This window comes from Myxine glutinosa, chromosome 1, assembly GCF_964187855.1.
Source record: "Myxine glutinosa chromosome 1, kmMyxGlut1.1, whole genome shotgun sequence".
NCBI classification, from domain to species: domain Eukaryota; kingdom Metazoa; phylum Chordata; class Myxini; order Myxiniformes; family Myxinidae; genus Myxine; species Myxine glutinosa.
This window is the reverse complement of record NC_136261.1, coordinates 41,696,345-41,722,858: the sequence shown is the minus strand read 5'-3', so window position 1 is coordinate 41,722,858 and position 26,514 is coordinate 41,696,345. Positions and strand designations below refer to the sequence as shown.

At 52.5% G+C, this 26,514-nt stretch overlaps 1 protein-coding gene across 1 annotated transcript; it reads right to left on the bottom strand.

Moving 5' to 3' along the window:
• Positions 1-284: 284 nt before the first annotated feature.
• On the bottom strand, positions 285-26,514 carry LOC144889997 (poly(U)-specific endoribonuclease-A-like). Its single transcript, XM_078771137.1, has 4 exons — positions 26,350-26,514; positions 24,639-24,745; positions 20,458-20,611; positions 285-1,217 (listed from the first exon to the last, which is right to left on the bottom strand). The coding sequence occupies exons 1-4, from the start codon at positions 26,509-26,511 to the stop codon at positions 960-962; spliced, it is 681 nt and encodes a 226-aa protein (XP_078627263.1). The 5' UTR covers positions 26,512-26,514; the 3' UTR covers positions 285-959.

Here is a 26,514-nt window from a genome sequence, read left to right as displayed (position 1 = left end):
ATTTTTCGAGTATGGCTGTACGTGATAAACAAAGAGCGCGGTTCGTAGATCGTAAATCCATGAGTGCCGTGGGCATCGGGTCACTGGGTGCGGCGTAAAAGGGATAACAAAGTCGAGTCCTTACGGTATTATTATATAGATTCTGTGAGGACAAACAAACAGACAGACAGACAAACAGACAGCCAGACAAACGGATTGAAATGCAATACCTTCTCCTCAGGCGAGGATAATAACGCAAATCTGCTGACGATGTGCGGAGCGGTGAGAGGTAACAGGAAACGGGACAGACACCATCTTTTTATTGATATTGGATCACAATACAGTGGATGAAAAGAGGGATACAGACCATTTCATGGCTGGAATAATAAAGTCGGTAAAATGTAATCTACATATTATGGGTACAAGGGAATGATTGGACTTACTACCATCCAATTGAAATGAAAAAAAACAAGAATCTCTCACCAAATCTAGAAATTGTGGATTCCTAACAAAGCCTGAGTAAAATGGAAAGCTGCAACAAAGAAGTGTATAAGAGCTATCGTACCTGTATGAAAAATGTACACAATTACCGTAATTAACAAATAGCAATATTGTTCCTGGTTTAATAGTGGTTGAGCAAACAAGAGCCAATTTCATTAACCAATCACAGACCTCGTTACAAACATGTCGAGCAAGGGGCAAATCTCACGTAGTACAAAACATGGTCGCTAACTTGTTGGGAAAGTACAACTGACGCGCTGAGAAATACAAAGGTGGTGGTCCAGGTATGGTAGAGTCATACAAGTTTGGGTAACAATAACGTGGTCGAAGCTTAGATTTTGAACAAACTTCCTGGTCATGTGACCCGTTATATGCTCCGGTTTGCCAAAAAAAGGAAACTTTAGAAACAAACTTTTAAGGTTAATCTTCTTCACTTTTCTGCCTGAATTCAGGAATTTCAAAAAATGAAACTCCAGGGCCTACACCGGAAGGTTGCTCTCCAGCAGCATGGGATATGTGGACCCGATGTGGGAACCACTGCGATGGCACACTAGATCAAAACGGTACTCGTCCACCTGGATGCGATACTTAGACGAATGCTCGGTGCCGAGAAGGAAGGCGACGGTGTACAAGGCCATCTCAAATTCGGGACTCGTGCCTATAAAAGAACTTCCTTTTGGCTTCACTGCTTGTTTCCAGCTGAACTGCAGGGTCAACAGATGGTCTTCCTCGTCAGGCTGAGGGTGAAACGAATAAATGGGTAGAGAGCACACAAGAGCAGAGAGCAAAAGCAGGAAGGAGGAAAGGAAGTTACTGAAGGGGAAGAAAATGCAACAAACCTCAAAAAACAAGGTAAATCGACGTAAAAACAAACCCATCCGTGTTCATCACATCAACTCCATCAGCAAAACAAAATCAACATCTTCTGAAGCAAAATCCTCCCACTTAACCTCGCAAAGGAATCTCCACATTGCAAGTTTTCTTGAGGTTCACGTCTACGAGGTACCGTGGTTTTCTCCGTTCAAGCATGAGGGAAACAACTTTTATCTTTTACCCAAAGCAGCCATGAGATGACGCCTCGGCTCCGTTATCTGTACTAGAGGCACCCGCTCCCTAAGGGGGGAGGGGGGTATCTTACAATCTTTGAACTATTAATACCATGGCAGAGTACCTGCCCCACTGCGATGTTGTGCCAAGCATGCAACTCTTCTGACGCATCCCTTTATTTGGGTGGTGTATAGGTAACAGACCGCTGTCCTGATCACTCCCAAAAAAATCATCATACTAAAATACACATTTTGGTGTCTGTCTGTCTGTCTGTCTGATGATTTTTTGACTGCAATATATTCCGTCGTTACTTATCCAATCTCAACTAAACTTGACAGGATGACGAAGGGTTACACAATGAAGGTTGTAGCACATTAATTCCCCCCCTTCCCCCAAGGGGGTTTTCTCCCCCGAACGGGTTTTCCCCACCATTGCCGTCAATGTGGTTGCATGTGAAGGTGTATATCCATGTTAAATTAACTTTATCGTGGCGTTTTTCCAAAGCCGTTTCTTACAACAAAACAAACGATAATAGCATAATATTAATGTTATTACAAAACAATATTAATACCAATAATATCCCACCTCCCAATGGGTTTTTCCTCCTTGAACAAACGTCGACTCAACATTTATAAATAGCTTATCATGGCGTTTTCGTGGGAGCAACGCCCAACGGCGTCCATCGGAAGTAAAAATATTATAAACCACAAACACATATGATTAGCTTTTTAAACAGTAGCTAATGCTATTTATAACACTAAATGAAGAAATTTGGAGGAATCTCGACATCCGTGAGGTAAATTTTACTGATAGAACTGAGGGAAGATCTACTGTGCTCTATATATCCCACAGGGTTGATTTAAAAACATGACCCTTCCTGGCGTGGCGTTTTTCATGGCGAAATTTTGAAACTCGCTCTTGCTGTTTAACACGAAACTGAAAGGGAGGCAGCCCGTGGTGTGCAACATTTGCCAAGCAGCTAGCTAGCGCTTGCCAAGCCAGCCGTTCCTTAATGGTTTTGAATGGAGTGCTTGCTCGAATATTTAAACCACTTGGCGATCTCTCCACAAGAAACTTGGTAAATGAACACACACCCAATGTTCTTGAGACCCGACCAGAGATCGACTGTAATCTATATACCCCAAAGAGGAATGACCCTTCCTGCCGCTCCCGTAGTGAGCGGGTGTACGAGTAAAAGAAATAACCCGGGTTACGTACATGAAGCAAAAACATGTGCACTGTGAATATGAATAAATAAAGTCTTTCGTAGTTATACAGCTCCCAAAATTCTAATTGCACCCCTCCTCCCCCCCAAAGGAAGAAAATGCAAAGATGGCCAGAAATCGTTATTTTTCAAAACTTGATGGAATCAAACGAAACTTTAGTAAACACACCTTCAGGGTTTCCTGAGTATCCCCTGAAAATTTCAGCTTCCTTGGTCAAATCCTCTCGGAGGTGTAGATAAGACATACAACATACAACGTATGTACTGTACGTTAGTAGACAACATACATTAGGACAAAGACATTAGTAGAGGTCAGTTAACTTTTTACCTCCACCACCGAAGGTGGATGGAGGTTATGTTTTCACCCTGTCTGTTTGTCTGTTTGTTTGTCTGTCTGTGTTTGTCTACAATGCCCCCGTCCATACAGAAATGGACTGTGAACAAGATATCTCTAAAAAATTGTGGACGGATTCGGACTAAATTTGGCAGAGAGGTAGCGTATGTGACAAAGACAAAATTATTAGATTTTGGTGAAGATCTGGATCAGAGAATTTTAAAAGTGATTCGTCACCAATGGGAGAGAGGGCTAAAAACGATATATAGCAGGATATCTCAAAAAGTTATGGATGGATAGGAATGATAATTGGTGGAGAGGTTGCGCATGTGACACGATCTAACCCTAACCGTAACAACCCTAACCCTAACCGTAACTAACAACTAACGCGAACCCTAACCCGATTTGTTAGGGTTAGGGTTAGGTTAGTTGTTAGTTAGGGTTAGGGTTAGGGTTGTTAGGGTTAGGGTTAGCGTTAGGGTTACGGTTAGGTTTAGGGTTAGGGTTATGGTTAGAATGTGTCACATGCGCAACCTCTCCACCAATTATCGTTCTTTTCAATATATCATCAATAAGTTCTTTCAATTTTGGTGAAGATTCAAATCCGGATCCGGATCAAATAAATTTTTAAGTGATTTCCACCATTGAGTGACGGGGTTAAAAACGAGATATAGCACAATATCTCAAAAAGTTGTGGACGGATTTGGACGAAACTTGGTGGACAGGTTGTGTGTGTGACGAGACCGAATCGACTAGATTTTAGTGAAGATCTGAATATGGAGTCGGATACGAGAATTATTTAATTTTAAAGTGATTTTTCACCATTGAGAGATCGGGCGAAAAGTGATATATAACGTCATATTAAAAAAAAGTTATGGACGAGTTATAACTACGCTTGGGGGATGAGTTGGTTAGGTGACAAGAACAATCCGATTAGATTTTGGTTCAGGTCCGAATCCAGATCCAGCCTATCAGTGGGATACAAAACATAAACTGTTCAGCCTGGCGGAGGTGTGCTCTCTACCGAGTACCGTTCTAGTTTAATATGAATTACAAGGCCATTGGTAGATAACGTAGAAATGTAAATAGCCCATGGGATTTCAACCTGGGTAATCGACCATCATGCGCCATTGGATCAGATGGAAACGGTAAACAGGCCAACCCAAATGCTTGATGAAAAGGATGTGGTCCTGGCCTTAAGAGAAAAAGAAAATGAAGAACACCACCTGGACAAAATACAGGATATTCAACGCAATCAAAAATGAATTCCAGCAGGACAAGGTCCATGAAGTTTGGGTGAATATCCTCAAAAAAATACCGATTTTTAGCAAACCATCCAAGTCATCCGATGCCAACCCCAACAGTGAGTCGACGGCATTGCCAGTGTATTTGGCAGGAATATCACCATAGGCCTTACTTGGGAGTCATTCTGATTCTTGATAGAAAAGATCTTAGTTAGGCCGAATGAGTCACTCAGGAAGCCTTCAATTTGCAAAGCGAGTTCGGTTACAGATCAAACAGGGTCGACGTTTGGCTGCACTCCCATTGGCGCAGGCCAAGGATCAAAGTACTTTGATTGAAGCAATATGGAGTGTTGTTTGTACCACTCTAAGTACTGAAAAGGGCTCTGCCAAGGCACCTGATGTGATTGAAACGTTCCCTTTTAGGCCTCCGGAAATGATGCAACCACATCGGTTTGGAATGAAGACCGCGTGCAACCGAATCGTCCGGATATGACGCAACCACATCGGGTTCGAATGAAGACCGCGTGCAACCGAATCGTCCGGATATGACGCAACCACATCGGGTTCGAATGAAGACCTCAGGCTACTGAATTGTCTTGAGACAGAGAAACAAACTACTCGCCTGCGACGATGCGATCGGTTCACGTGCAACTCTCTCTTTCGGAAAAGAGCCCGTCATCGGGTATCATTGAAAAATCCGATTGAAAAATCAGATCCATAATATACGGATAATAAAAAGCCTTTTTTTAAATGTAAAAGGATGTAGGGATGTTATGCCATAAAGTATGTAACGGTAGGGATGGTCACCACAAACTATCATGTGAAACTGTGGCGGACACAAAAGCCCACTGGCGTGGTGACATCATTCCGCGCACCAAGTGGGCGGTGGCCACGCCCGAGGGGTAGGCGTGGCCTCATGATATACACCGGGCGCCCAGCCCGGAGCGGGCCAGTGTTACAGTGAGCTCCTGAAATAAAGACGTTTATAAGTTACCGCTTGTCCGCTTCCTCCTTGCTCGCAAGCAGCGTGCGTAACGCCGCGCTTTACTGGTGACCCCCTCGACGTTGGATCTGCCGGAGCGATCCTTCCACACGCGACGCCATTGCCATGGCCAACTTCGTCAAACTTCCCGAATTTTGGGAGGCTCAGGCCGAAGTCTGGTTCGTCCAGGCCGAAGCCCAATTTCAGCTTCGGCGCCTCACCGGCGATGACACGCGCTATTGCCACGTCGTCGCCTCCCTCGGGCCCGGCACGGCCGCTCGAGTTGTGTCCGTCCTTCGCCACCCACCGGACGGCCACAAGTACGAGGCACTCAAGCGGCTACTCCTAGCCACGTTCGGCCTCACGGACGACGCACGGGCCGACCGCCTCCTGGATCTCCCGGAGCTCGGTGACACGCGCCCGTCGGTCCGAATGGACCATATGCTGTCACTGTTGGGCGACGAAGCCCCCGGTTCTCTATTCCGGGCGCTTTTCCGTCGCCAACTTCCAGCGCAGGTTCGCCTCGCGTTGGCCGGGACCGGGCTAACGGAACCCCGAGCATTGGCAGCCGAGGCGGACAGGTACTTCGCCGCTTCGGACACGCGGGCGAGAGTCGGCGTGGCCATCACGGCCCTCGAGGCTGATGCTGCTGATGCTGCTGATGCTGCTGTTCCACAGCATCAGCTTCTACAGCATACGCAGCATGCTGATACGCACCTCGTGAACGCCGCCACGCCCCGCCCACCGCCGCGGCGAAAACCGCCACCGCGGGGAAACCCGCCAACTCCACCGGCCTGGCGGAGCCAGCTGCGCTCCTCCAGCTCCACCACCTGGTGCTGGTTCCACGCCAAGTTCGGCCACGAAGCTCGGCAGTGTCATCCGCCATGCTCCTTCAACAGGTCGGGAAACGCCCGGGCCGGCGCTCAATAGTGGCGATGAGCGCCGGCCGTTCGAGCAGCCTGCTGTTCATAACGGACACCTTCTCCGGGCGCCGTTACCTGTGCGACACGGGAGCGCAGGTGAGTGTCATTCCCGCCGGCACGTCAGACAAGCACGCCGCGGGTGTGGGCCCCGCGCTGCTTGCCGTGAACGGGACGCCCATCCGTACGTACGGAAAACGCTGCCTCTCTCTGCGGTTTGGAGGGCAGGGTTTCCGATGGACGTTCGTCACCGCCGACGTGCCCATGGCACTGCTTGGCGCGGACTTCCTGTGCGCTAATGGGCTCCTGGTCGACGTCAAGCGCAGACGTCTTGTCCAGGCCGAGACGTTCAGCTCGCTCGCTTGTGCGTTGCCCAGCTCAACCAGCTTGCCAAGCGGCTTGCCGAACGGTTCGGTTCCGGCCACGTTGGTCTGTACGCTTCCGGCAGCGGACGCATTCACCCGCCTCCTCGCCGGCTTCCCGGCCCTCACGCGGCCCACCTTCTCAGCGGGGGCCGTCAAGCACGGGGTGGCCCATCACATCCCCACCGTCGGGCCACCGGTCTACGCCCGGGCACGCCGCCTCGAGCCGACGAAGCTGGCGGTGGCAAAAGCGGCGTTCGCTACCCTGGAGCGACTCGGCATCGTTCGGCGCTCAGAGAGCGCTTGGGCGTCGCCGCTGCACATCGTGCCGAAGCCCGGCGGGGGATGGCGACCGTGCGGGGACTATCGCCGTCTCAATGACGCCACGACTCCCGACCGCTACCCCGTCCCCCACATTCAGGACTTTTCCGCCCGTTTGGCGGGCAGGTCCTTCTTCTCGAAGGTGGACCTCATACGCGGCTACCATCAGGTCCCCGTCAGGCCGGAGGACGTCCCGAAGACGGCGGTCATCACGCCATTCGGACTCTTCGAGTTCCTGTGCATGCCCTTCGGTCTGAAGAATGCGGCTCAGGCGTTCCAGCGACTGATGGACAGCGTCCTGCGCGACTTGGATTTTGTCTACGTCTACCTGGATGATATCCTCGTCGCCAGCGCGTCCCGCGAAGAGCACCTACGCCACCTCCGCACGCTCTTCGAACGCCTGGGCCAGCATGGCCTGATTGTGAACCCCGCAAAGTGCCGGTTCGGCGCCGCCATCATCGATTTTCTGGGGCACCGTGTCACCAGGCACGGAGCCGTCCCCCTTCCGGCCAAGGTGGAGGCGGTGAAGGGGTTTCCGCGCCCCCGCACGATCAGAGGGCTGCAGGAGTTCCTGGGCATGGTGAACTTTTACCATCGGTTCCTGCCCCGTATCGCCCAGCTCCTGCGCCCCCTGCACGAAGCTCTCCGAGGTAAGCCGGGCAAAGGCGACGTTACCTGGACCGAGCAGATGGACACGGCGTTCACGGGCGCGAAGCTCGCCTTGGCTAACGCCACCATGCTCGCGCACCCGGCGCCCGATGCACCGATCGCCCTCACCACCGATGCCCCGGACTACGCGGTGGGCGCGGTGCACGAGCAATGGGTGCGTGGAGCTTGGCAACCGCTGGCGTTCTTTAGCCGGCAGCTTCGCCCGCCCGAACGCCGTTACAGTACCTTCGACCGCGAGTTGCTCGGACTTCACTTGGCGGTCAGGCACTTCCGCCATCTGCTCGAGGGCCGTGCGTTCACTGCCTTCGTCGACCACAAGCCGCTGATCTTCGCGATGGGCAAGGTCACCGAGCCGTGGTCGGCCCGGCAGCAGCGTCACCTCTCGGCCGTGTCCGAGTACACGACGGACATCCAGCACGTCGCGGGGAAGGACAACCCGGTGGCGGATTGCATTTCCCGGGCCGTCGCCCACGCAGTCCACCTCGGCATCGACTATGCCCGCATGGCAGCGGACCAGGCCGCTGACCCCGATGTCCAGGCCTTGCGGACCGCCGTCACGGGCCTCCGCGTCACCGAGGTGCCGTTCGACGGCGCGGGCACGGCCCTCTTGTGCGACGTCTCCCTCGGGCGTCCTCGCCCCATCGTGCCCGCGGGCTGGCAGTGCCAGGTGTTTGACGCCATCCACGGCCTGTCCCACCCGGGCGCGAGGGCCTCCCAAAGGCTGATCGCCGACAAGTTCGTCTGGCATGGCCTCCGGAAGGCCGTCCGCGGCTGGGCCAGGACGTGCCTCGCGTGCCAGCGCGCCAAGGTGCACCGGCACACCCAGGCCCAGTTGGCCCCGTTCACGGTGCCGGAACGCCGGTTTGACCACGTCCACATGGACCTGGTGGGACCTCTGCCCCCCTCGCGGGGTTTCACCTACGTCCTCACCATGGTGGACCGCACCACCCGGTGGCCGGAGGCCGTGCCCTTGGCGTCGATAACGGCGGCCGATGTCGCGCAGGCTTTCATCGCCACCTGGGTCGCCCGGTTCGGCGCCCCCTCAGACATCTCATCCGACCGCGGCCCCCAGTTCACCTCGGAGCTCTGGGGGGCGGTTGCGCAGGGGCTCGGGGTCCGGCTGCACCGAACCACGGCCTACCACCCCCAGGCTAACGGCCTGTGTGAGCGATTTCACCGCTCATTGAAGGCCGCGCTCCGGGCCACCCTCCGCGACGGCGGCTGGGTCGACAGGCTCCCCTGGGTCCTGCTGGGCCTCCGGACGGCGCCCAAGGAGGACCTGCGCGCATCCGCGGCGGAGTTGGTCTTCGGGCAACCGCTGCGGGTGCCGGGCGAGTTCCTCCCCGACTCCACGGCACCATGGTCCGCGGCACAGCAGCGCTCCGCTCTGCAAGAGACCGCCCAGAGGTTCGCCCCGGTGCCAACGGCATGCCACGGGCACCCAACGACGCACGTCGCCCCGGAGCTTCGCACGGCGGAGTACGTCTTCGTCCGCCACGATGCCCATCGGACACCACTGCGGCCCCCGTACGACGGGCCTTTCCGCGTGCTGGAGACCGGGGCGAAGCACTTCACCCTGGACATCGGCGGTACTCCTGACCGCGTTTCGGTAGACCGCCTCAAGCCGGCCCACCTCGATGTGGACCATCCACCGCCAGTGGCCCGACCCCCACGTCGGGGCCGCCCTCCTGCGGGCGGACCCCCGGCACCGCCCAGCCCCGCCGCCACGCCGCCCCCCGGTCCTGCACCCATCCCAGGGGCAGCCAGGGGCATCCCACCTGGCATCCCTGCACCCCGGACGCCGCCGATCGCCAGGGGGCGCTTCGGCCGGGTCATTCGTCTGCCCCGCAAACTGGCCCTCCAGGTGCGCGGGAATTCTGGGGGGGGCGCGTGTGGCGGACACAAAAGCCCACTGGCGTGGTGACATCATTCCGCGCACCAAGTGGGCGGTGGCCACGCCCGAGGGGTAGGCGTGGCCTCATGATATACACCGGGCGCCCAGCCCGGAGCGGGCCAGTGTTACAGTGAGCTCCTGAAATAAAGACGTTTATAAGTTACCGCTTGTCGGCTTCCTCCTTGCTCGCAAGCAGCGCGCGTAACGCCGCGCTTTAAAACCATCCTTACTTTTTCAATAATGGTCATTCCTGCAAATGACACTCACTTATATATTGATCTGGATTTGAGTTCACGATCACCTACAAACACGGAATCTGAGTGTGTGTTTGTGTGTGTTGTTGGTTGTTATCTCCATATACAGGTTTCAGAAGGTGGAACAGAGCCTCACCAGGTCTCAAGGTATCCACACCTTCTTGTGTGCGTGCATTTATGTGTGTGTGTGCATGTATAGGTGTACGTATGTGGGTATGTAATTTTTATACTTGGGCTAAGGCTCGTAATAAAGCTAACACACACACACACACACACACACACACACACACACACACACACACACACACACACACGCACACACACACACACCTCGTTTTTTCATTTCTGTTCCTCACAATTCTATCTCACTCTTTTATACACACACACACACACACACACACACTCACACACACACACACACACACACACACACACACACACACACACACACACACACCTCGTTTTTTCATTTTTGTTCCTCACAATTCCATCTCACTCTTTTATACACACACACACACACACACACACACACACACACACACACACACACACCTCGTTTTTTCATTTTTGTTCGTCACAATTCTATCTCACTCTTTTCTTTTCTTTTTTTTTTTTTTTTTTTTTTTTTTTTTGTATATACAATATCGAGGCTCGTGAAAGAGCGAACATTAATCACACAGAAAGACAAACCGACACATAAAACATATAACATAGGGAGCGGTAGACAAGATGGGGAGAGAGGGGGAAGGACACAAACACAACATTTGAGAGCAGGGACCGAGAGACATGGAGACATCGAGAGATCTGAGAGAGGGCGAGGGCTGTAGGGGGGGGGGGGGGGGGGCGTGGGAAGGGGGCAGTGGGAGAGGTATAAAACATATGGACACTGCCAGGACTTCCAGGAAAGAAGTTGGAATTTCAAACAAGGTGGATCTGGGGTGAATTAGCGGGGGTAGAAAAGATCAAGGTTTTGGATGGGGGAAGATAAGAGATGGTGGTGAACAGCTGTTTTAAAGACCTGGAGGGAGGAGTGGGATTGAAGGGAGTGAGGGAGTTTGTTCCAGAGGCGGGAGAAAAGAGGAATGAAAGAGTGAAGGTGAGCGGAGAGCCGAGATTTCGGCAGTTTAACCATCAGAGGGTTGCTGGCAGATCTTGTGCGACCTGTAGGAATATTTGGGGGACAGAGCACAGAGAGAGCTGGGGGTGCAAGGCCGGAGAGGAGTCGGTAGAAGACAGAAAGACCACCTACCTGCCTGCGGTGAGTGAGTGAAAGGCCCTCAGAGATAGCTTCATCGCGGGAGATTCCAATAATTCTGAAAGCTTTGGTTTCAACAGCGTGAAGCCGAGCTAGGTGTGAGGCAGGAGCACCGGCCCATATGGGAGAACAGTATTCCATTGAGCTGCGGATGAAAGCCTTGTATGTGGTGAGGAGCTCAGGTGTGCCGAGGAAGGACTTCGCACGACGGAGGATGCCCAGTCGGCGACTGGCTTTGGAGGCCAGCTTGGAAATGTGGTTTTCCCAAGAAAGATCATGGCAGATAGTGAGACCCAAAATCTTGAGCGACAGAACTTCTTGGAGAGGATTGTTGAGAAAGTAGATGGGAGGGTTGTCCAGTCGATCTTTTCGGAGAGACATAGTAAGAGTGTGAGATTTGTCAGGATTGAAAGACATGTTCCACTTGTTTGACCAGTCTGTGATTTTGTCCAGGTCTTCAGAGAGTGAGGAGGCAGCAGACTGCCGATCTGAGGGAAGAGGAATGGAGCGGCAGAGAGTGGAGTCATCAGCAAAGAGATAGAGAGGATTTTCGAGAGAGTCAGAGAGATCATTGATGAAGACCAGAAAAAGCACGGGGCCCAGAACACTGCCTTGGGGAACTCCAGCCTGAACAGGAAGAGGAGATGAGAGAAACCCATTCAGGGCCACACGTTGACGACGACTAGAGAGGAAGTCCGCCAGCCATGCGTGGAGATTTCCATGGATACCAAAGGAGGAGAGTTTGGTGAGCAGAGCGGGGTGCCAGACCGTGTCGAAGGCACGTGATATGTCGAGGGAGACAGCTCTAATTTCCTGTTTGGCATTGAGGACCTCCATCCATTGTTGAGACAGCAGAAGCAGCATGTCCAGAGTAGAGTGACCTGGTCTGAAACCAAATTGATGATCAGAGATCAAGCCATTGGAGAAGAGGAAAGATTTCATATCAGAAGCAATGATGGATTCCATGACTTTGCTGATAATTGGGAGAAGGCTGATTGGTCTGTAGTTGCTAGGATCTGTTTTTGCACCTTTTTTGTGCAAAGCGGTGATGTTGGCTGATTTCCAAGCAGATGGCAGTTGACCTTGAGCAAAAGAGAGGGTGAAGAGAACAGAGAGAGGGTGAGATAGAGCAGCAGAGCAGGATTTTAGGACCCGTGGGCTGATGCCGTCGGGTCCAGTTGCAGAATCAGAGTCGAGGGTTGACAGAAACTTTTCCACCTTGTCAGGAGGAAAGGACACGGAGTCCAGGAGCAGCAGGGTACGACTGGGTATGGTGGGTACAGAGAGGGATGGGTTTGGGACACAAGATTTAGAGGCAAACACAGAGTTGAGGCATTCAGCTTTTTCACGTGTGGAGTCAGCTGTGTAGCCGTTTGAGGTAAGGGAGGGGATGGAGGGGGAACAAACACCAGAAACGGATTTGACCAGACGCCACCAGGATTTGGAAGAGGGAGACAGATAAGAGAGTTCGGTCTTGAGAACGGAGAGATATTGTTTCCTGGCTCTCCTGAGGGTGGACACACACTTGTTTCGGGCTTTGTGAAAGGAAATGAGATTTCCTTCCGTTGGATTTGCTTTCCAGGAGACGAAGGCAAGTTGTTTCTGGGCAACAGCCTCACCACAATATTCCGTGTACCATGGACGGGAGGAAGGGTATGACAACTGAAGACGAGATGGGATAAATCTGTGCATGAGAGAGAGCAATTTACTTTGGAAGAATTCCCAGGATGAGTTGATGTCAGAGGTGGTAGAGATGGGAGACCAGTCCAGATGATTGATGGCTGCTTGAAGACCGTGCCAGTTGGCCTGAGTGAAATGCCAGACTCGTCGACGCTGAGCAGGCTCCCTGAGGATGGTCAGAGAGATGTCCACTTTAACAAGGACATGATCAAATGATCCGATCGGAGCAGAAGAAGAGCAGCAGACATTTTCAGGGAAGTTAGTCATAACCAAGTCCAGAAGAGAAGATGTTCCGTTGACTGAGATCCGGGTCGGGAAATTGACAGATTGTGTCAGTCCCAGTGAGTCGCAGAAGTCCTTTGTTGAGGAGCCATGGCTGGTGAGAGAGGTACCCACACCCAGCCAACTGGCATGATGACAGTTGAAATCACCACATATGAGGAAGAGAGAGTTGGGATGAGTAGATAGAAGTTGGTCCATATCATCAGACAGCGAGATGTAGATGGAGTCATCACTGTTTGGTGGACGGTACAACACACATATGAACAAGAGGTGGGAGCGAAGGGGAAGCCGTAGCCAGAGGTATTCCTGGGGGTGAGGTGGAGAGAGTGCAGTGCAGGGCGAGTGAGGAAGAGAGTTTTTGATAAAGATAGCAACCCCGCCTCCAGGACGAGGCTCAGGTCTATCATACCGGAGGAGGGAGTAGCCCGGGAGAGATACTATGGAATCAGAGACATCATAAAGGAGGAAAGTTTCTGTTAAGCAGATCACGTCTGGTTTGACAGAAGCAACCTGTATGGAGAGATCAGTTAAGTTTGAACGAAGGCCCCGGATGTTTGAGGTCCATACCGTTAATGAAGAGGAAGGGGGAGCATCAGATACAGAACAGGGGGGAGGAGGGGTAGGGTAAGATGTGGAAGAGGTGGAAGAGGTAGGGAGAGCTGTTGAAGGTGTGTCAGAGATTTCAGAATAGCTCGGAGAAAGGGAAGGATGGGGCGGACAAAAGGTTTGATGGTGATTGGGTGAGCCACAATGAGGTGTTATTTGAGGAGGGGGAAGAGCGAGGCAGAAGGTTGGGGGAGATGGAGGTGAGAGTTTGAAGGGGGAAGAAGCGGGGAGGACGCTTTGAGGAGGGGGAGTGAGCGGGGGGAAATTGAGAAGCAATGAGGGTGGGGAGATTTGAAGGGGAGGGGTGAGGGGGGAGTTTGGGAGGGAAGGGACAAGGGGAGGGATTTGAAAGGGATGGGATATGGGGGAGATTTGGAGGGGAGGGGTGAGGCAGGAGTCTAGGAGGGGAGGGGCGAGGGGGCGTCTTGGTGGGGAGGGGTGAGGGAGTAGTTTAGGAGGGAGGGGGCAAGGGGGGAGATTTGAAAGGGATGGGTGATGGGGAAGATTTGGAGGGGAGGGGTGATGGGGAAGATTTGGAGGGGAGGGGTTATGGGGAAGATTTGGAGGGGAGGGGTGAGATTGGATTTTTGAAAGTGTAAGATTTATGGGAAACGAACATTTATTGCAAAATGAGTTTCTTGTGACCTTCGAGTTAAAAATACGTTTAAGGACGCTGGATGGAGGATGGAGTGCAGGAGAGTTTAGGGAATGTAGAACAAAGGCACTATAGGAGATGGATATTTTTTTTGGGATGAATTGATTTGGTGAGCAAGTCGAAAGCAGCCTTTTAAAGAAGAAGAAGAAAAAGGTGTTATAAAATATGACGGAATACATAACTTGAGGGGAAAGTGTAAACATTGAAGGTTAATGAGTGAAAACTATCTGGGGAAATGGGGGAGAAACACGTGGTCGAAGAACGAACGAACGAATAAGAATGAATAAACGAATGAGAACAGAGAAGGAAATGTTTTTTTTGTTTTTTGTTTTTTTGAGTTGAGATTTACACAAGGAAGTAGGCTATGGGTGAAAAGACTGGGAATACAGAGAACGAAAGTTATTGGATCACAAACGACGGACCACTGAGAGAAAAACAAAGCCTCAAGGTTGTACAGTGCACACTGTACAAGGCCTTGCTCGCGACACGGCAAACAGACGATCAATTTATGAAAGATAAACACCGAGAAACAACCAAAGTTGCACACAATAACTTCACACACCGAAAGATAAATACAGTTTCGACAAAATACAATTGTGAACAGACTTAACTTCGAAAAAACGTGGAGACCGTGTGGAGCTTCGAAAATCCCTGCCGCCGTCTCCAAGATCTCGCGATTTATACACACACACACACACACACACACACCCACACACACACACACACACACACACACACACCTCGTTTTTTCATTTCTATTCCTCACAATTCTCTCTCTCTTACACACACACACACACACACACACACACACACACACACACACACACACACACACACACACACACACACAATGGAGGTGGATACTTTGAGACCGGGTATGTCTCCGATCTATCTCCTGAAACCCACCCACGTGTGGAGAGAGCAGCCAACAGCAGCAACTTGTACGTGCACACACACGAAGATAGATACTTTGAGACCTGGGAGGGCTCCGTTCCACCTTCTGAAACCCACATATGGAGATAACAATCGAGACAAACACTTAACACAGACACTGAGCTTGGGGGAAGTGCCGTCACTACCGTCACTTCCCAGAATACTCTGGCTACCAGAGGCGTCATAACAATGGCGCCGTTTTTCTCACCCTATTCAGTGGGGACATTTCCTCAAGAGGAATTTCCTCCCCATGGATGCCAACCGTTGGGGATTGTCGGTGCTCTATCTTTTTCAAGCAAGGCAGCAGCACGTACCATTTTTAAAGTCTTTGGTATGACATAAACCGGTCCAAACCGGATGGGTGTTTTTAGGATACACCATTTCCTCACTGGATGGCCGTTGGCTCCCTGCCGGTGCTCATCCGCCCTTTGCCAGGTGTTGTTTTTGGTCCTGGCAAGGTGGCACAGTCACCTCCACACTAGCAAAGCCAGTGAGGGGTGTCGGTTTAGCATGGGTGGTTTCGTACTCTTCGCGGTCGAAGAAACTCTGAGGTACCATTAAGAATTGGGGGCACTAATTGCAGAAACAAGCCTGACAACAGCTGTAAGCGAATATACTGTGAGCTTGAAGGAGCTGGGGCTCCCACGTCGATCAGAAGAATGGACGCGACAAAAAGCTGGAATTCATCTGAGTTGCTTTATTGAAATCAAACACTCAGGCACTCTGAAAACCCGTTTATCGGTCAGCAATATATATCTATTAACCCAGGGGGTTTGCCCAGGCCCGGCGCCAGGGGGCGTGGCCCAGCGTCCTGGCTGCGGCCTGGCAAGTTGAGGGCGAGCCTGCCCGGGCATGCCCGGGCATGCCCGGGCGTCCCGACCGAGGCCTGGCAAGTTGAGCGCGGGCCTGCCCGGGCGTCCTGGTCGAGCCCGGCATGGTGATCGCTCCGCGTCCTTGATAGGTGCAAGGCGATTGTGAAACCCCAGCGGCAGCCGCTACACACGTCCCCCCAGAATCGACTTGCACCGGCAGGGTCAACTTGAGGGGGGTCCTGATGACCCGGCCGAAGCGACCCCTGGCGGGTCGTGGGAGGGGGTCCGGTGAGGTGGTGGGCGGTCGAGTGGGGGGCCCCGTGGATGGGGGGCGGCCTCGCCGCGGCGGAAGGGCCACCCGTGGTGGGTGGTCGACGTCCACGTGCGCCGGCTTGAGGCGGTCCACTGCAATCCGGTCCGACCTGCCGCCGATGTCGATGACGAACGACTTGTCGTCCCGTCGCAGCACCCGGAAGGGCCCGTCGTACGGCGGCTGGAGTGGCCACCGATGTGCGTCGTGACGCACAAAAACATACTCCGCTGTGCGGAGTGCTGGGGGGACGTAGGACCGGGGGTCACCGTGGTGGGATGTCGGCACGGGGGCAAACCGTCGGGCGGCCTCCTGGAGGTCCGAGCGCTGGTGAGCTGCGGACCAGGGACTGGTAGCGTCGGGCACGAATTCGCCCGGGACGCGTAGCACCTGGCCATAGACCAGCTCGGCGGTGGATGCCTGGAGGTCCTCCTTGGGGGCCGTGCGAAGGCCCAAAAGGACCCACGGCAGCCGGTCGGCCCAACCGCCGTCTTGAAGGCCGGCCATGAGCGCGGCCTTCATGGAGCGGTGGAATCGCTCGCACAACCCGTTTGCTTGGGGGTGGTAGGCCGTAGTACGGTGGAGCTTGACCCCCAGGTTGCGGGCGACCGCGCCCCACAGCTCGGAGGTGAACTGTGGTCCGCGGTCTGACGAGATGTCCGCCGGTGCGCCGAAGCGGGCGACCCAGGTGGCGATGAAAGCCTGCGCCACGTCGGCGGTGGTGGTGGAGACGAGGGGAACGGCCTCCGGCCACCTGGTGGTCCTGTCCACCATGGTGAGCAGGTGTGTGAACCCCCGTGACGGGGGGAGGGGGCCCACCAGATCCACGTTGACGTGGTCGAAACGTCGTTCGGGCACGGTGAAAGGTGCCAGCGGGGCCTGGGTGTGTCGGTGGACCTTGGCCCGTTGGCAGGCCGTGCAGGCGCTGGTCCAATCGCGGACGTCCCGACGAAGGCCGTGCCAGACGAAACGCGCCGACACCAGCTTCTGGGAAGCTTTCCGGCCCGGGTGGGAAAGGCCGTGGAGGGAGGCGAAGATGCGGCGTTGCCAGGTGACGGGCACGATGGGGCGAGGCTGGCCTTGGGAGACGTCGCAGAGCAGGACAGTGTCCGCGCAGGGGATGTCGGCCAGGCGGAGGCCCGTGTCCGCCGCCCGGAGGGCTTGCACCGTGGTGTCGGTGGTTTGGTCCGCCGCCATAAGCGCAAAATCCACGCCCAGGTGGACCGCGTTCGCGCTGGCCCGGGACAGACAGTCGGCCACGGCGTTGTTTTTGCCGGCGACGTGCCGGATGTCCGTGGTAAACTCCGACACGGCGGAGAGGTGGCGCTGTTGGCGGGCCGACCATGGCTCCGTGACCTTGGCCATGGCATAAATCAACGGCTTGTGGTCGACGAACGCCGTGAAAGGTCGGCCCTCCAGGAGGTGGCGGAAATGGCGGACGGCCAGGTGTAGACCGAGGAGCTCCCGGTCAAACGTGCTGTATTTGAGCTCGTTCGGCCGGAGCTGCCGGCTGAAAAAAGCGAGTGGCTGCCAAACCCCGTTCACCCATTGCTCATGGACGGCGCCCACCGCGTAGTCGGAGGCATCCGTGGTGAGGGCGATGGGAGCGTTGAGCACCGGGTGAGCGAGCAGTGTTGCGTCGGCGAGGGCCCGCTTTGAGCTTTGGAAGGCCGCATCCATTGCTGCGGACCAGACGATGTCGTGCTTGGCCGGCTTGCCCCGGAGGGCTTCGTAGAGGGGCCGCATGAGGTGAGCAGCGCGGGGCACGAAGCGGTGATAAAAATTCACCATTCCCAGGAATTCCTGCAGGGCCTTTATGGTGCGGGGACGCGGGAACGTGGTGATGGCCTCGACCTTGGTTGGCAGCGGCACGGCCCCGTTCTTGGTGATGTGGTGGCCCAAAAAATCAACGGCCGTCGTGCCGAAGTGGCATTTGGCCGGGTTGACGATGAGGCCGTGCTCGCTGAGGCGCTCGAACAGTGTTCGGAGGTGGAGGAGGTGCTCGGCCCGGGACGTGCTGGCGACGAGGATGTCGTCCAGGTAAACGAAAAGGAACGGCAGGTCACGCAGCACGCCGTCCATCAAGCGCTGGAACGCCTGAGCCGCGTTCTTGAGACCAAACGGCATCCGCAAGAATTCGAATAAGCCGAACGGCGTGATGACTGCCGTTTTAGGGACGTCGGCCGCCCTGACAGGTACCTGGTGATATCCCCGTATGAGATCAATTTTCGAAAAAATGACCCGTCCCGCCAGACGGGCGGAGAAGTCTTGGATATGCGGGATCGGGTACCTGTCGGGGGTGGTAGCGTCATTCAGACGGCGGTAGTCGCCACACGGGCGCCATCCACCCCCCGGCTTTGGCACGATGTGCAGTGGCGAGGCCCACGCGCTATCGGAGCGCCGCACGATGCCGAGGTGCTCCAACGCGTCGAATTCGGCCTTCGCTACGGCGAGCTTGGCTGGGTCGAGGCGGCGGGCCCTGGCGTAGACCGGCGGGCCCGTGGTTGGTATGTGGTGCTCGATCCCATGCCGTACTGCGACGGCCGAAAACGTCGGCCGCGTGAGGGCCGGGAACTCCGTGAGCAGGCGAGCAAACTCGTTCGCCACCGGGACGGTGCATGCCAGCTCGGTCGGCGCGGAGCTGCTCAATGTGCATACCAGGGAGCTGAAGGTTTCAGCGTTGATTAAACGACGCCGTTGGACGTCCACCAGCAGTCCGTGTGCGCAGAGGAAGTCGGCGCCTAGCAGAGCCACGGGCACGTTGGCGGTTACAAACGTCCAAGCAAAGCGTTGGCCGCCGAAGCAGAGGGTGACGTTGCGCGGGCCGAAGGTGCGGATAGTCGATCCGTTGGCCGCAACTAAGGAGGGGCCGCAAACCGCGGATTGCCTGTCCTGGTCAGAGGCGGGTATGACGCTCAGTTGGGCGCCGGTGTCGCACAGGAAGCGCCGTCCGGACGCTGTATCCGTGATGAACAGTAAGTTGCCCGTATGGCCGGCGCTCATGGCTGGTAATGAACGCCGGCCCGGCCGTTTCCCGGCCTGCCGAAGGTGCACGGGGGTCGGCATGTCCGGGCCTTTTGTCCGAACCTGGCATGATAGTAACACCACGCTTGGTCGGGTGGAGGTGGTCGGCACGGTAGAGCGGCCGCCAATTGCGTCGGCAGTTCGGCCGTCGACCGTGCCGGGTGCTCGGGCGCCATGGTTGTTGCGTCGGACGGCGGTGGGTCCCATGTCGCCGCTGCGATGCGCCGTCCTGCAGCGGAGATCTTGTCGGCTTCTCTGGCAAGGGCCCGGGGATCTGTGATCGTCGTGCTTGCCAGGGCGAGGCGTACCGGGTTAGGCAGCTGACGGAGGAACAGCTCCCGGAACAGGAATGCCGGAGAGTGCTCGCCGAGCAGTGAAAGCATGTAGTCCATTCGCTCGGAAGGGCGCGTGTCGCCGAGCTCAGGCAGTTCGAGCAGGCGCCGTGCGCGTTCCGCCGATGGGAGGGCGAAAGCATCGAGGAGAAGCTGCTTAATCGCGCCGTATTTGTCAGCGGCTGGCGGGCTTTCGAGGAGGCTCAGGGCGCGGGCTGCGGTAGCCGACCCGAGCGCAGCTACCACATGGTGGAAGCGGGTGTCGTCGGCCGTGATGCCTCGCAGGGCGAACAGGGACTCCGCCTGTGCGAACCAAACCGCAGCGTGAGCCTCCCAGAAGGTAGGCAGTTTAAGGGCGACTGCCGTGTCCATGTCGATAGGTCACCAATGAAGGAGCTGGGGCTCCCACGTCGATCAGAAGAATGGACGCGACAAAAAGCTGGAATTCATCTGAGTTGCTTTATTGAAATCAAACACTCAGGCACTCTGAAAACCCGTTTATCGGTCAGCAATATATATCTATTAACCCAGGGGGTTTGCCCAGGCCCGGCGCCAGGGGGCGTGGCCCAGCGTCCCGACCGAGGCCTGGCAAGTTGAGCGCGGGCCTGCCCGGGCGTCCTGGACGAGCCCGGCATGGTGATCGCTCCGCGTCCTTGATAGGTGCAAGGCGATTGTGAAACCCCAGCGGCAGCCGCTACAAGCTCAGGGTAAATTGGGAAAGACAGTAAAATGCTGCGATAAGGAAAGGCAGCATTCCCCAAAAAATTCGTTACCAAATAAAAAGCAACAAATTCCATCATCCTGTCTGGAATAATTGGGCGAGCATCAAGACCCACCTGACTCCTCGAGCGACGAGCATGGTGGCCCAGGTAGTCGACATTGCCGCGTTTCTCCTGGAGATAAAACTGGATCCAGTTGTGGAAACCGATGACCTCGTGCACTTTACGCGTCTCGCCGACAAACACGTGCTCAAAACCAGAAGAGTCGTTTCTGTGTGGGGCAAAGGAAGGAACAAAGTGATTGCTCCGTGTTCGATATGATAACAGGTGAACTATACAAGTGGCCCAACTTGCCAGCCCTCAAGGTACAATACTGTCTCGTAATGTCCTTCATCTTGCATGCGATTGATGTGCTATGCAGGATATAATAAATAAATAAATACCAAGCAGTTTCCGGATTGTACTCCGGCTTCAAGGCACCTGTCTGTGAAGAAGTTGCAAGCAAGTGGATTCTCTATGCAGCATCTCCTCGCACTAAAACCAGTTGAACTCTATCCGATTTCAACTTCACCGGGGATTGTGCCATGGCACCAAACATCTCAGATAATTGATGGAATACTGCTCTGCCCTTTGGGCTGGCGCTCCTGCCTCTCACCGAGCTGCTCCTGCCACACACCTGGCTCGGCTTCACGCTGAAGAAACCAGGAATCTTAGAAAGTAAACTGCCCCCTGGGGAATCACAGGCAGGGTGAGGCATCTATGAGGACTCCGTTCATTGGACCGGACATTACGTTGGGGACCCATCTGCCAGCAGTCGTCAGTGGACGTTAAGCATCCCACGGTGTCTTTCCACGCAGGGAGGCTTATTCATGCCGTGGTGAGCACTGGACAAACGACCGCACAACCACCTGTTGTGATTTTTGCTTTGAGACTACTTCGGCAACCCAATACCTGACTTTGAGGGATGGGGGAGAGAGAGACCAGAGAGACCAAACGAGGGATGGGGGAAAGAGAGACCAGAGAGACCAAACGAGGGATGGGGGAGAGAGAGACCAGAGAGACCAGACAAGGGATGGGAGAGAGAGAGACCAGAGAGACCAGAGAGACCAGAGAGACCAGATGAGGGATGGGGGAGAGAGAGACCAGAGAGACCAAACGAGGGATGGAGGAGAGAGAGACCAGAGAGACCAGACAAGGGATGGGAGAGAGAGAGAGACCAGAGAGACCAGACGAGGGATGGGAGAGAGAGAGAGACCAGAGAAACCAAACGAGGGATGGAGGAGAGAGAGACCAGAGAGACCAGACAAGGGATGGGAGAGAGAGAGAGACCAGAGAGACCAGATGAGGGATGGGGGAGAGAGAGACCAGAGAGACCAGACGAGGGATGGGGGAGAGAGATTGAGATGGGAGAGAATCGACCTCATTCAATCACCATCAACTTGTCACCGTCCATCAATCCCAGAACCTCTACGAATGGCGGCTCCACAATAACCTTGGTTGTGCCTGGGGTATCGTGAGAGCTTCAATCAATCTCCTTTAAAAATGACTAACTTCCAGTAAGGAATGTTGGAACCAAAGCCGTTGCATTTTATTAATTTGTGAAATTTTTGAAGCAAACAGCAACTGTGACTGCATCAGCTGTGTCGTTATGGTAAATATCGTGCATTTGTTTTTCCTACCGGAGAAACCACATTAACCACAAGCGCATGCGTCTCCACTTTCCAATGCACTAAGACTTTCGAAATGTCAAGTTAAATCGCTCTGTTTCAAGAGAACGCACGGGGTAGAGCAGCTGAATACAGAATCAGTCCTCATTAGTAAGGAAAACTGGAAATTTGGAAGGAGTGGTCTTAAAAGTGGGGAACATGGTACAAACGGGGGTAAAAGGATCATGGTTTTGGATGGGGGTGAGGGGGTGATCTGAGATGGTGGTAAACAGGTGTCTTGAAGACCTGGAGGGAAGAATGACATTGAAGAGAATGTGGAAGTCGATTCCACAGGCCGGAAAAAAGAGGAACAAATAAGTGGAAGTGACAAGTAATTCTGAATTGTATGGGTTTCACCAGAAGGCCGTGGTCAATAGTGGACCACGGGCACCCTGCAGAGACCCTGAGAGGGGGGAGGGGTGGGACAAAGCAGGGAAAGTGCAGAGGGTGCAAGACCAGAAAGGATGTGGTAAAAGACAGAGAGACCACTGACCTGTCTGTGATGGAAAAATGACAGGCACAGGCTCAGCTTTATCATGGAGGTTTCCAATGATCTTGAAGGCCTTGATTTCCACGGTGGCAAGCTGGGCAAGATGTGAGGCAGGGGTGCCAGCCCAGAAGGGATTGCAGTTCCACATTAAGCTGCGGATCAAGGCCTTGTAGGTGCATTGGTGTTCAGGTGTGCCAAGGAAGGACATTGTACGACGGAGGATGCCCAGACGGTGACTAGCTGGATTGGATTTGATGGATTCCATTACCTTATTGGTGACTGAAAGTAAGCTGACAGGTCTGTAGGTGAGGGGATCAATTTTTGCACCTTTTTACCCTGCACTCCAGAAGCGAAAATCAGGGTTATGCATTCGGGTGCGTACGTGTGTACGTGCGTACCTGCATTTTAAAAATTCATTTTCTCAGCCACTCTTGGTCCAATTGACACTAAATTTATCATAGGAGCGCCTCTGCCTGTAGATTTGTTTTATTCATAATTATTACGTCATAGGTCACATGGTACCGATGCCATCATCGAAAAACGTTACACCTCTATATCTCCGAAACAGCTCAATGGAAAAATTGAAACATTGCTCATTGTGAAGTACTCCCCATGGGGAATAAGATATGTCAATGATGATGTCACCGGTACCTTAATTATGACGTCATAATTCGACAAGTACAACGCTTGATCCGATCAGTATGAATTATTTTTTCTCTGCAACTGTTGGTCTGATGGACACAACATTTTCACCAGAGGTGAAATTCACACCATTTCACCGTATCATATTTGAATCATAATTATGACGTCATAGGTTACGTGGTACAGGTGCCATCATGGAAAACCCGAAAAACGTTGCACCTGTATATCTCCAAAACCGCTCCATGGAAAAAAATTGAAACGTGGCTCATTGTAAAGAACTCCGCATGGGGAATAGGTGATGTTAACGATGACGTCATTGGTGCTTTAATTATGACGCCGTAATTCAACAGGGACAACGCTTAGTCTGATCTGTTTAAAATTTCTTGAACGTGATCTACACAACAATTATATTAGAGATTATAAATTAATGATGAAATTTCTCGGTCTGGCAGACATATTGGATCAAAAAAAACCAAAACCCTTCATAAACAGAAGAGTTGGCTCACATCAAGTTGACTGCGCAGGGTAAGTATTCTTTGAATACCGTCTAGTTATGTAAAGCAGTGATGTTGGTGGATTTCCAAGCAGATGGAAGATGACCTAGTGCAAATGATAGGGTGAAAAGAGCAGACAGGAAGTGCAAGAGTGGCAGGGCAGGTTTTAGGACATGATGTATGTTTTTAGGACATGATGTCTGTTTTTACGACATGATGTCTGTTCAAGGCATGATGCCTTGAAGATGTCTGTTTATTTTTTAAACAATTAATGAAAATGTTAGACTCAGCATAACCACATATACACCCACCTGGGCACATTTATTACTGTGCCTTTGCTTATGCATGAGTTAAGCAATCTTGGGGCAACATTTAAAACACCAAATAGTGATGTTATTGAGAGTCATTATGGATATGAGGAACCTATATGCTAATTATGTTTAGGAAAAAAAATTAAGAAGAGGAGGGGAGAAAGAAAAATGGATTGATGCAGGGACGAATAAAAGAAGAGGAAATGGGATATTTGGAGAAGCAGGGAGAGGGGTAAGGGCAAGGAGGGACCGTCACTCAAAAAAGGGCAGTTCGCAGTGGTTATAAGTTTACATGAACACAGTCATGGACATACAATAACTGTTTGTCAATCTAGATTCCTCAGGACAACTTTAATTCTGAAAAAACATGAAGCACAAGAACAAAAAGCAGGGCATAAAGCCACACATAAAGTCTCTGTTGACAATGACAGACAAAAGCAAAGAAGGAAATAAAAATAGAAAGAGGAAGTTAGAAAACAAATAAGAATGGGGAGTGTAAAAAAAGAGGAAGAAGAAAGGCCGGCAAAGATAAATTCCCACAAAGCTCTGGATACAAGCTATGAGAGTGACGAGATAGACAGCACACAAAACGGTGGGTCACCTTATCTTCGAGCCAAACGAATTCCCCATACGTGCCCACAAGTTTAAGCCTCACCCGGTGCCACGTCCATACAGATCGAACCATATCTTGTACAACTGCCACTTGAACTGTCTTGGGTCAGCACTGGCGAGATTCTTCTTCACCAGGAAAGGGTGTGCAATCTGTGAGAACACCAAAAACAGAATATGTGTGTGTTATATAATACATATATAATATATAATAAATGAATGAATGAATGAATGATCGTTTTAAGGCCATTTTCCCCGCTAGAGTGGGGGTTAGCCTTGCGGGCCCCATGACAATCATGGTTCCCTGTTTGAGGCAATGTTTTTTTTAATGGCCGGATGCCTCGACCGGCCTCGCCACCTAGCCTATAACCTTCCTGGGGCCCGTCCCGACATTTTTAGTTCTTTTTGAATGAATTTACTACTATAATTCAGCTTTTACTCGTGGCCGTAGTAGATTGACTACTGTAATTCAGCTCAGCTTTTAATTACGATATGGGCCCAGCCCGGCCGAGGTGGCCCTCGACCGGCCTCGCCACCTGGCCCATAACCTTCGCAGGGCCCGTCCCCACATTTTTGGTTCTTTTTGAATGCATTTACTACTATAATTCACCTTTAACTCGCGGCCATAGAAGATCGACTACAACAATTCAGCTCAGCTTTTAATTGTGAAATTGGCCCAGCCCGGCAGAGGTGGGCCTCGACCGGCCTCGCCACCTAGCCTATAACCTTCCTGGGGCCCGTCCCGACATTTTTAGTTCTTTTTGAATGAATTTACTACTATAATTCAGCTTTTACTCGCGGCCGTAGACGATTGACTACTATAATTCAGCTCAGCTTTTAATTACGATATGGGCCCAGCCCGGCCGAGGTGGCCCTCGACCGGCCTCGCCACCTAGCCCATAACCTTCGCAGGGCCCGTCCCCACATTTTTGGTTCTTTTTGAATGCATTTACTACTATAATTCACCTTTAACTCGCGGCCATAGAAGATCGACTACAACAATTCAGCTCAGCTTTTAATTGTGAAATTGGCCCAGCCCGGCAGAGGTGGGCCTCGACCGGCCTCACCACCTAGCCTATAACCTTCCCGGGGCCCGTCCCGACATTTTTTGTATTGGAGGTTTCCTCCTATCTTTCACCGTTCAGGAGATTAGCACATGCAAACAAACAAACAAAAACTTTCTTTGATATATATATCAAATATATATCATATATTTTTTAGATATATTTTTCATATATTTTATATATTTTTCATATATTTTATATATTTTTTTATATATTTTATATATTTTATATATTTCATATATTTTTCATATCATATATTTCATTTTATATATTTTTATATATATATATATCAAAAATATATATAATATATATATATTTTTTTTTGCCTGTTATATACCAAAACCAAAACCCTTCCACGGTGGCAAGATGTTACTGCTCTCCCAATATTTATATTATATATATATATATAGGAAAGATATATAATATAAATATTGGGAGAGCCGGAGAGAGGAGGGGAGGGGAACAGCGCCTTCCCCCTCCCCCCTTCACCTCCCCCTCCCCCTCCGGCTCTCCTAGGGTCAAACTCGGTATCGTTGTGAGCGCACGGTTCAGCCCTTCAAGAAAAAGTTTCTTTTGTAAAAATCGAACCACGCGTTAAAAAGATATGACTGGTTTTGTTCGCCGGCACGTCGGCGCTCGAATCGGCTCGCGATAAAATCCAACACGTCCTTTGTCGGGGTCGTCTGAACCAACCACGGGGCCTAGAAGGCTGGGACTGGTCTCAAAAGTTAGGTCTCGATCATATCTCGTAATGCTGGAAGCTGCACGTCTCTGTGATAATCTTGTGGACCATGACAAGAGATCGTGCGAGTCGCTCGCAACGGCTTCAAGCACTTCCGCATTCGACCATTTCATGAA

Excerpts from the sequence above, each read along its gene's own strand:
- LOC144889997 (XM_078771137.1), bottom strand. The coding sequence starts at position 26,511 with ATGAAATGGTCGAATGCGGAAGTGCTTGAAGCCGTTGCGAGCGACTCG. Across the intron at positions 24,746-26,349 it reads CCAGCCTTCTAGGCCCCGTG|ATTGCACACCCTTTCCTGGT; the intron begins GTTGGTTCAGAC and ends GTGTTCTCACAG. Across the intron at positions 20,612-24,638 it reads CTGTATGGACGTGGCACCGG|AAACGACTCTTCTGGTTTTG; the intron begins GTGAGGCTTAAA and ends TGCCCCACACAG.